Consider the following 11,196-nt stretch of genomic DNA (forward strand, 5'->3'; position numbering starts at 1 on the left):
CCCCCCCTTTCTCTTTAAATGTGCAATATAATACTTTATTCGAATTACGCAGGAAATTCTCTGGAAATATTAAGTTTACGTAAAAATCACAAAATGCGTCTTCAAAGTATTGAAGTATTTGAATACATTATTTGTAAATAAATAAAGTACAAAATTAAAATCTATATCGTAACACAAATATATCTATATAAGTGCAACAAGTTTCAAGTGCTGAAAACTATAGTCTAGTAAAAAAAAAATTGTTAACCGAAATGTATAAAGTTGAAAAATTAAAAATGGAATATTTAAAGTTGATAAACTGAAAGTTAAATATAATAACTTGAAAAATTGACAAATTTTTATTTCAGCTATCTCAAACTAAACTATTCGTGGGATTAGAAAAACATATTTCTACGCTGAATCTATGCAAATTAAATATTTTCGAAATGTAAAATATTTTTTATTATGGGAACGAACGATCATTATCTTCTTTAGTTACACGAAATTTTTAAATTAAATAAAATAAATAGTAATACAAAATTACGGTACTTCATAGTATCTATTATTAACTGATATTTACGATAGAAATTTCAAACGAAAAACACCAAAATAACAACAACAAAATTAGATTGAAAGTCTTTTAGAACCTACATTTTTTGTTTAAAATCACCGATTATTGTAAAAAATGTTTAAAGCACCTAAAATTGTTCAAAAATTACAAATCTTCTTGAAATCTATACCGATTTCGGAATGTTAGATTTATAAATAATTTTGTTTTATAATGTAATTTTTTTTAGTATAAAAAACCTAACATTGTTAAAAAATTATGAGATTTTTTTTTACAAATTTCCGGGGTAAAATGCTAACATAACCTCAAATTGTTGAAATGGGAATCCAAAAGATTTTATGTTATAATTCTTGTTTAAAAATACTAATTTTTAAGTTGATTATTTTTATTAAAAATAGCTGATTTTCAAATAAAGGATGATTAATAAACAAAATGTAGCCAGTCAACATAAGCTAAAATTGCACAAAAATTGAAAATCTTCTTTGAAATTTATACAGAGTTCCGATGAAAAACGCGAAATAGTAAGTTTAATCATTGTGAATGATAATATGAAAAACCTTATGATTTAAAAAAATAAAAATATCATTTTTATATTTTTTTAACTAAAAAAACGTAATAAAAATTGTACCGAATTGTAAATTTTCTTGAAAATTTAATCATTTGTGTTACAAGCGATTTTTGGTGAAATACGTTAACATAATCTTCATTATTTGAAAATGGAAATGGAAATTTCTAGTACGAAAGATAGCGTAATCGAAAAATGCAAATTGTTGAAACATGTTTAATTTTTGAAATATAATGGTTTCTTATTTAAAAATTCAAATTTCAAATATAAAAAAAACTGTTAGCAATAAAAAATAAATCAGGTTTTTAACAGCAATGATTGCGAGATTTTCGAGATTTATCGTTATGCCACTTTTTTAGATAGGATAAATATTGTTCATTTAACACATTTTTTTGTCGGGCTTTTTTATATCACTCTGAATGGGTTTGCAACGGCCTGAGTCATTTGAATTTTTTTGAAAATATAACATTTCTTATGAAAAGAATTTTTCTTCTTTTTTGCATGTAAAAATAAATGTTTAATTTTTACCCTCTTTTTCATGAAAAATTACCCTTTTTCCTTTTTTGAACCCCTTTCGCTCTGTGATCCCAGAAAGTGTTAAAAATAGTATGCAATCTCTTTTTGACATAGAGTATAAATTATATTCTAGACCAAGAATTATAGTACAAAAAAGATTCGCAACACTTTGCGATTTATATTTCAATCACTCAAATTATCTGTGATTCCTCCCCTTAATTAAAAAGAAATTTCAAGTATTTCCTTACTGTATTTATTTGCATTTTCACTAAATTTTGTAAATACTACTCATCTAGTAATAATCCTTGTTCTAGAGAGAAATAAATCTTATAAGCAGTAGATTGGAATCGCTTCATTTATTAATTAATTAGATATTAGGGACTTTACTTAAATTACGTAACAGCACAAGGGAGGGGGGAAGAGAATTTGTGACCGTAATAAATTTTATTATTTGGTTGAAAATTTAACAATTTTCTTGGAAATGCATCCTTTTTGTTTGAAAATTCAACTGTTTTGTTCGAAATTCGTCTTTTTCGGCTAAAAGTTCAGCTTTTTTTGGATGAAATCTACTTTTTCTGAAAATTTGTCTTTTTGATTTAAAACTTCATCTTCTTCAATATAAAGATTGCATATTTCTTGGAAAAATACAATTGTTTCTTAAAAATTAAACTATTTCCTAGGAAATGTAGGCCTCCAGTTCATGCACCAGAACGACCGGGGCTCAGAATGGCCGGAATGAAGCGATGACCAATCAGAACATTTCCGCGGAAACAGTGTCTCGTTCTCGAACCGAAGTGAGCCGCAGATGAAATTTCGTATAGTGCGTGTCTTATTTGTTGTGAGTTTTTTTTGTTTTCAAAAGTATTTACCAGTTGAGGCTATAAAAAACAATAAATCATTAACATAATGAGCAGTATTGATTAATTAAGGGAACATGATGCAAGTATCAATTATACGTACAGCGTTATAAACTTTTTTCTGCGTTTTTCATATGAAAAGTTTTATTTGAGGCTTTAATATTATGTATAACGCATACACCGGCTTATATCTGTAACAATGTTTCATTTGCAAAAATTGAATAATTTATTATATTTGTCTGGATGTAAAAGAGGAAGGGAGAATAAAAAAATGATTTTTTCATTTTTAATTATATTTTGTATAGTTTCACATTAAATTATTTGCAATATATATTCGTAACATACATATAATTAACAATTTTGATTCAAAATTTATAATAATTTTGCAGATATACTTAGCATTTATTGTATTTTAAATACTTGTGTACCTAATTTCGCGCCAATAAGTGTTCCGTTCATTTCCAAAGTTGTCAAACACATGTACCGGAAATGACCGTAACCCGGAATGACCGCAACACAAATCGCATAGCACCTTCGACAAAACGAAAAGGTTCCTTCTTGCCAAACTGTACGTAAAATTGATACTTTCATCGTGTTCCTTTAATTCACCAACACTGCTCATTATGTTAATAATTTATTATTTTTTATAGCCTCAATTGGTAAACACTTTTGAAAAAAAAAAAAAAAAACTCACAACAAATGTGACACGCACTATAGTGAATTTCATCTGCGGCTAACTTTGGCTCGAGAACGAGGCACTGTTTCCGCGGCAACTTTCTGATTGGTCAACGCTACATTCCGGCCATTCTGACATCCTGTCGTTCTGGTGCATGGACTGGAGGTTTTACTTTTTTTTTAATTCATATTTTTGTGTTGAATAATCAATTGAAATATTTTTGAATGAAAACTCAACACTTTTTCGAAAATTTTTCTTTTTTAATCAAAATTTTACCTGTTTAAGTAGAATTCTCATTTTTCTTGGACACAAATGCAATTGTTTGGTTGAAAATAATCTTGGTAAAAAGTCATACTTTTTTGTCAAAAAGTTTACTATTCAGTAGAAAATTAACTTATTGTTTATAATTCTTGTTTTGAGGGTGGTATGTGAAGTTGAATCTTCTTTGGATAAAAATGTAACTATATTTTTATAGTTTTTTTAAAATCATCTGCTTTAGAAGAAATTTCATTTTTCTTAAATAGAAATGCAACTGTTAGATTGAAAATTCAACCTCTTTTTTTGAAAGCTTGTCTTTTTTATTTTAAAATTCAATAATTTTGTTGAGAGATCATATTTTTTTGTTGAAAATGCGGCTGTTTTGTTAAAAATTAAACTATTTCGTAGACAATTTATATGTTGGTGTTAAAAAATGAACTGAAAGCTTTTCTGGATGCAATTTTAACTTTTAAAAAAATGTGTAGTTTTTTAATTGAAGATTCATCCGTTTTAGTACAGATTTATTCTTTTGAATAAAATTATTTGAATAAAATTAAGAATGCAACTATTTGCTAGAGAATCCAACTATTTTATTAAAAATTCGTCCCTTTTGGTTGAAAAAAATTCGTATTTTTTTATTGAAAATTCAATTCTACGTAGAAACTTATCTTTTGTTTAAAAAAATCATAGTTTGATCTTGAAAAGTCAACTGGAATCTTTTTTGGATGAAATTTAAACTGTTTTTTGGAAATTTTTGTTTTTCATAAAAATGCATCTGTTTTGAGGGAAATTAGGTATTTTTTGGTTAAAAATGCAACTGTTTGGTAAAGAATTCAACAATTTTGTTAAAAATATATCCTTTTTGGTTGAAAATTTGTCTTTTTGGATTGGAAATTCAATTTTTTCGTAGAAACTTATTTTTTGTTTAAAAATGCATATTTTTATTGTCAAAAGTTCATCTGAAATCTTTTTTTTACATAAAATTTAACTTTTTTTTTTAATTATTATTTTGGATGTAAAAATTTATTTGTTTTACTAGACAACATTTTAAAATAAAAATTCAATTTTTTAGTCAAAATTATTCTTATTTGCTTGAATATTTAACTATTTTGTTTGAAATATTTGGTTAAATCATTTTATTAAGAAATACTTTTTTTCAAGGATTAATGTTTTTTAAACGATAATTTGATTACTTGGGTAAAAATTAAACTAAATTATTAATTTTTTTATTAAGGGCTTATGTCTGAAAATTTAACTGTTTAGTCGAAAAGTCTTTTTTTTTTTGTTTAAAATTAATTTTGAACTGAAAATGTAACTTTTATATTTTTTAAGATTGATCTTTTGTTGTTGAAAATTCTCCCTTTTTAGTAAAAAATAAATAATAATTTTCGTGGTTTGAAATTTCATGTTTGTTGCGTAAAAATACATCAGGAAAATTAATTTTTGGTTGAAGTCATATTTTGGTTTGAAAATTTAATTTTTGTGGAGAGAATTTGTCTTTTGTCTTGAAGGTCCAACAATTTAAATAAACTTTTATTTCCATCTTATGTGAAAAATCTTTATTTATTGAAAATTTGTCTTTTTGGTTTTAAAATTCTTTTTTTTGTATGTATAAATTTATTCTTTTTTATTGAAATGTAAACTATGACACTTCTTTGTTGTGAATTTATCTTTGTAGGTTGAAAATTCCATTGTTATGTTAAAAATTTAATTACTTTGTTGAAAATTCAAGTTTTTTGTTGAAAAGTCATCTTTTATAGCAGAACAGAAATTTTTTGTTTAAAATAAATGAATCAATTTTAAATTTGTATCTGAATTACTGATTTATTCCGCTTATAAAAGATTATATGTTTAAAATATTAAAATACTGATATTTGAATATTATGATCAAGGAAAATGACAAATTAGTCAAGGAAAGATCAGGGAACTTCGAAAATGTATTCTCGGACATCCTGCCTAATTCTAATAGCAATAACTAACAAAATATTTCTGAAAATTAGAAATTACGTACAGTAAGAGGGGGGGAGGGATATTTTATTACGGTTTGTTACAGGAGTGAGGGGGTGGGGTCTTAGAGAGGGCCTATAATCCGATACGTAATTTAAGTACAGCCCCTTACGTAGAAAAATAAACTGGGACACCGAAAACAAATTTTCATTCAATAATGTAGATTGAGTATACCTGATCTCTTTTTTTATGCCTGTACACCCTTTCTCTTTCTTAAGAGTTCACCATAGATCTATAAACTATGGTTTAGTGGCGGAAAAGGGATACCAATTGTGTTTTTATCAGGGTTTTTGACCGAGATGATATGACGTGTTTTGTCTGTTGTATTTCAGGGGCTTGGGCAAGCAGGGCTATCAGTGTCAAGGTGAGAAAGACACAAATCACGTTATTAACCGATTATGTTATGTTCTCGCTTGCAGAACCAATGAGTGTGCATTTCATTTTGTGCGTATTTATTTTGTACTTTATTATTTCACGCAGGTAGTTTCATCTCAGAACTCTTGAGCCTGAGAACCTCAGCTTCCTGATTTGCTCTCAGATTTTTTCTCGGTCTTGGTGTCTGTATGCTTTTCTGGTTTCTTCTGCTGGGAAGTCCAGTTGCTTTTTCAACTCAAAATAACGATGCGATCAAGCAAATCATTCGGACTAGACTCATCGTTGGCTCATTTTTATTTTGCATGTATTCTCTTCCTTTGAGGGAAAAATCACAGGTTCGCCTTTATTATTTGATTTCTAGACCTTACGCTTTCATTTCGTTGATGGTTTTGAGACTTTTCTTCTTTTTTTAAGCAGAAAATCATCTTTTCGTTTCCATTTTCATCCGTTGATTCATTTTATTTCATTCTGGGCTTTCGCATATATCGTTTAACCAATAACGTTAATTACAGCACTAATCACATTTTTCAGTACGCTTCTAATGCATGCGAAAATGATGTTATGCTAAATTTGCTATCTGGATTTTATTTTTAAAAAGGTAAACATTTCTTTCAGTCTGCACTTGCGTTGTTCACAAAAGATGCCACAAACTGGTTGTGACAAAATGCCCAGGCATGAGGGACGAGGTACGTTATCTCTATACGTTACTCCTATCCTTTCAATGTTAAAAATATTCTACAATTTCTTTTTACACGTATCTTCAGTTTAATATTTTTATTTATCTTATTTATTTTATTATTATGTATCATTGTTTATTATTATGATTATGAACTTAAATTATTATTACTAATTTTTTATTTATTAAGATATCGCCTGAAAACTGAATTATTCTATCATTCGATTTTTTGATAATTCGCATTTTTTTCCGCGCGCCATGCCACTTCGAATTATGGAAGTTTCATTTTAATTCTTATATGTGACTATTTAGTAATTTTGAAAAATGTTTCAGACGAGTCAGCAGTGCACACAGGGTGCTCGGTTCAGTATAGACGTGCCGCATCGATTCGTCGTTCACAATTACAAAAGATTCACATTTTGTGACCACTGTGGCTCTCTTCTTTACGGGTTGATCAAGCAGGGTCTACAATGTGAAGGTAACTATAAAATTCCTATCCCAAAGGATTATTTTTCCATTTTGCAGGGCTGCATCTGAAGACCTTGAAACCCTGGAATTATCTTCGATTTTTTTTTATTTTTTTTTTAACATGGAAAACCTGGAAATTTCCTTGAATTTTGAACAAGAACCTTGAAGAAATCTTCTAGACATTTTTTTGTAGACTTAACCAATTATTTGAAGTGCAGACTATAATATTCTGAATAATTCTATAAGTTTTTAATTTCGTCTCCACTAATATAGAATGTTGATGTATACATATTTTATTATATTCAACTTACAAATTATAAAAATTTGTATTTAAAAATTTCAATTTTAATTCAGTTTCAGAATTAGAATGAGCCATATAACAGATTTTGAAACGGTTTCGCCACTCGATTTTTGAGTGTACACCAAAAGGTTTCGAAATATTTCCAAGATTTAAAAATATTTAAAAGGATTTTGAACACTTTACAGTGATTTCACGGATTTTAAAGATGTAAAAAAAGGCGTATACGCCAGATTTCGAATATTTTAAATGATTCCAACACATTTCACACAAAAAAAGATTTAGGAGAAATTTCACGAATGTTTCTAAAGATTTCAGTGAAATTTCCCAAAGATTTCAAATATTTCATCAAGATTGCGAGGATTTAAAGGATATGAAAAAGGCGTGTACACCCAATTTCAGATTTCGCAAAAATTCCGTACATTTCAAAAAGTCTTGAAACTTTCAAAAGATTTCAAAAGATTTTACAGATTCACAGATTGAAAATATTTTTATAATTTCAAATTTATACAGAAGATTTCATAAATATTTCGCAAAATTTCCAAGATTTCAAAAGCATACAAGAATTCTCAGGATTTCATCAACAAATCGCAAAAAATTAAGAATTTTTTAATTTTTGGTTCTGCTTTCTTTAAAAATTCTTGGCCAATCAAAAATGAATTAGCTCACTTTTTACAAAAACTTGATAGTCGCTTTAATCCGTCTAATTTTAGATATGATCTAAAAAAAAGAAAAATTTGATTAATCTGTGTATTGAATCTATAGTAATCTATGTTATGAAAATTCTATTCAATGTCACACTTCACACTCTTTTCCCTATTCCCCTATTTTGTTTTTTTTCGATGAAAACTCTGCTATTATATTTTTAGTTGTGAATTAATTTTTTTTGTTTATAATATTATTATTTGGTTCAAAATGAAACATTTAAAATTCAGCTATTTAGTTGATAATTCATCTTTCTTGCTTAGAAATGAACTTCTTTGTTGAAAATTTCTCTTTTTGACTAGAAGTTTAATCATTTAATTTTTAAGAATTCATCTTTCTTGCTTAAAATTGACCTTTTTTGTTAAAAATTCATCTTTTTCAGTAAAAATTTAATCTTGTTTAGTTGAAAATACAACTATATAGTTGAAAAATGAAGCTGTCTTAGTTGAAAATCACCTTTAGTGTTAAAAATTTTTCTTGTAATTTAAGGCAAATTTTTTCGAAAACTTTCGATTTTCAACTCTTCTCATGAAAATTTATCTCATTTGATTAATTTCTTATGTTAATATCAACTAATTTCATTATTAGTATTGTAATTAGTATATTATCAATATTAAATTTGAAAGAATATTTTGGTTGAAAATGCAACTATTTGGTTAAAAAATAATTATGCTGTCTTAGTTTAAAGTCAACATTACTGTTTAAAATTCATCTTATTGGGAATAAAAGTCTCAATGTTTTCGAAAACTTGATTTTGTGGCTTCAAAACTTAATTCTTATAATGAAAATTTATCTCTCTCGGTAGAAAATTAATCTTATTGTTTAAAAATGCAACTATTTGGTTAAAAAATAAACTATCTTAGTTAAAAATCACATTTACTGTTAAAATTATATCATGTTGGGATTAAAAGTAAAAATGTTTCAAAAAGATTCGACTTCGTACCTTCAAAAATCAACTATTTTAATAAAAATTTATCTCTTTTGGTAGAAAATTGTTCTTCTTTTTGGTTGAACATTCAACTTCTGAGCAGAAAATTAAGCTTTCTTGGTCCTAAATGAACTTTTTTTGTAAAAAGTGCATCTTTTTTTTTTTAGTAAAAATTTCATCTTTGTTTGTTAATAATACCAATGATTTGTTGACTAATAAACTCTTCTTGTTGAGGTTTTAACTATTTTTTTTTAATATTAATTTTCTTTTGGTTCGTCATTAAAGTTGGTAATTCACCTCTTTGGTTGAAAATTGAACTATTTTGTTGAAAATTCGTTTTATTTATTTTTTGTGGAAAATGAGTTTTAACTGAAAATTTATGTTTTGTGTACTATAAAATTGAACTATTTGGCTAAAAATCATCTATCTTGTTGAAGCTTTATCTTTCTTGATAGAAAATTCATCTTCTTGATTGAAAATTAATGTTTTTTTTTTTAAATCATCGCTTTTGGTATAGAAAACTCAAATTTTGTGGTTGAATATTCAACCGTTTGGTTGAAAATAAACGGTTTTAATTCAGGATTTAATTATTTTGCTCAGAATTAATTTTTTTTATCATAAAAGTTATCCCGTTTACTAAAAACTTCAAGTATTTGGTGGAAAATTCATCTTTTTTGTTGTCTTTTTCGTTGAAAATTGAAATATTTGTTTGGAAATTCATGTATTTTGTTGAAGGTTCATCCTTTTTTGGTAGAAAATTTATCTCCATAGCTATTATTTTGTTTGAAAATTTAACTATTTGGTGGAAAATTATTCTTTGTTTTTTATAAACTAATTGTTTCAACTGAAAATTGAATTATTCTCTTTTTGGTTGAAAATTTATCTTTTTTACTAGGAAATTCAACTATTTGCTTGAGAATTCATTTAATTTGTCGAATATCTGTGTTTTTGAATATAAAGTTAATCTTCTTGGTTGGAAATTCATATTTTTGGTTGTAAATGTATCTGATCTGTTGAAATTGCAATATTTTTTATTGAAAGGCTAGGAATTTATGTTTTATGTCCCCTATGTTTATAGGAACTCACCCTATTTACCCTATTCTGATAGAACTTCAGGCTGTGAAGTCTGTGATATTAAATTTAAAATCATTTTAATTTACCATTTTCTGGTTTTCTAGTTCCTATTATAAGGCATAATAATTTTGTCTTGTAATTGTGGCCTTGATTTTCACTTCTGAATTCAGCTTTCCCTTTTTTCAAGTACCATTTTTCGGTGGCAGCCCTGATTTGTCTAGTTAAAAGAATCGTTTACTTAAATTTTTAAATAAAAACTGTATTGTTAGTTTGCAGCATGAACGTTCATAAAAGGTGCCAGAAAAATGTGGCGAATAATTGTGGAATTAACACAAAAGCAATGGCAGAAGTACTGAGCACGATTGGAATCTCGCCCGATAAACAGGTAAAAGGACCGAGGATTAACTACAGAACACCAGCTGGTGGACAGCAGCCAGTTTCAAGTGGCGAATCACCAACTCCGGATTCTTTACCGTTTTCGCAAAAATCCAAGGATGCTTCTTCTCTGGGAGAAAGTACAAGATCGGGCAGTGACAGCGAGATGAGGAAAGTGAGTCTCTCTGATTTCAACTTTATAAAGGTTCTTGGCAAGGGCAGCTTTGGAAAAGTCATGTTGGCGGAGAAGAAGGGAAATCCGGATGAGGTGTATGCTGTCAAAGTTTTGAAGAAGGATGTCATCATTCAGGACGATGATGTTGATTGCACAATGACGGAGAAACGTATTTTGGCTCTCGCTGCCAAACATCCCTTCCTTACTGCTCTTCACAGCTGCTTTCAGACCAAAGAGAGACTTTTCTTTGTTATGGAGTATGTGAATGGGGGTGAGTACATTTTTATTTCGAAATATCACTTCTTTCGAGTCAGGAAGTGGCTTCCAAGAACAGGGTGGTGACTTGACCCGGAAACCGGTAATTTAACTTAAAAGCCGGGACTTTACTGCTGATCATAGCAAAATTCAAGTTTCATGAGTTTAAACATTTTTTTCAATTTGGAGAAGTGCGGAGAAGCTTTTTTGCATCTGAAATCGTGCAAATCTACCCCTCCCATATAATTATTATACAAAGAAAAAGATCGAGGAAATCCTAGTTCTACTCTCTCTTGAGCAGCTCGTGAAAATCTTTTCACTGGGGTTATGGGAGTTTTGCCACATGCTGTGGAAAGAATAGAGACTTGTTTTGAGTCTATTACACTGATAAAATTCATCCCACTGTTGCGATCATGACTTACTTTGTACGATCCTCGCGGA

The 11,196-nt window shown here is 28.0% G+C and overlaps 1 protein-coding gene across 1 annotated transcript in view; it reads left to right on the top strand.

Annotated features, from left to right (window-relative positions):
• The window catches only part of LOC117179748 (protein kinase C), a 70,866-nt gene that overhangs the window by 25,811 nt on the left and 33,859 nt on the right, over positions 1–11,196 (top strand). The window contains exons 5-8 of the mRNA XM_033371819.1: positions 5,759–5,790; positions 6,417–6,487; positions 6,811–6,955; positions 10,220–10,771. Coding sequence (XP_033227710.1) covers positions 5,759–5,790; positions 6,417–6,487; positions 6,811–6,955; positions 10,220–10,771 — 800 coding nt within the window. The remainder of the gene's footprint in view (positions 1–5,758; positions 5,791–6,416; positions 6,488–6,810; positions 6,956–10,219; positions 10,772–11,196) is intronic.

The sequence above is a fragment of the Belonocnema kinseyi genome, chromosome 9 (assembly GCF_010883055.1).
Source record: "Belonocnema kinseyi isolate 2016_QV_RU_SX_M_011 chromosome 9, B_treatae_v1, whole genome shotgun sequence".
Lineage (NCBI taxonomy): Eukaryota > Metazoa > Arthropoda > Insecta > Hymenoptera > Cynipidae > Belonocnema > Belonocnema kinseyi.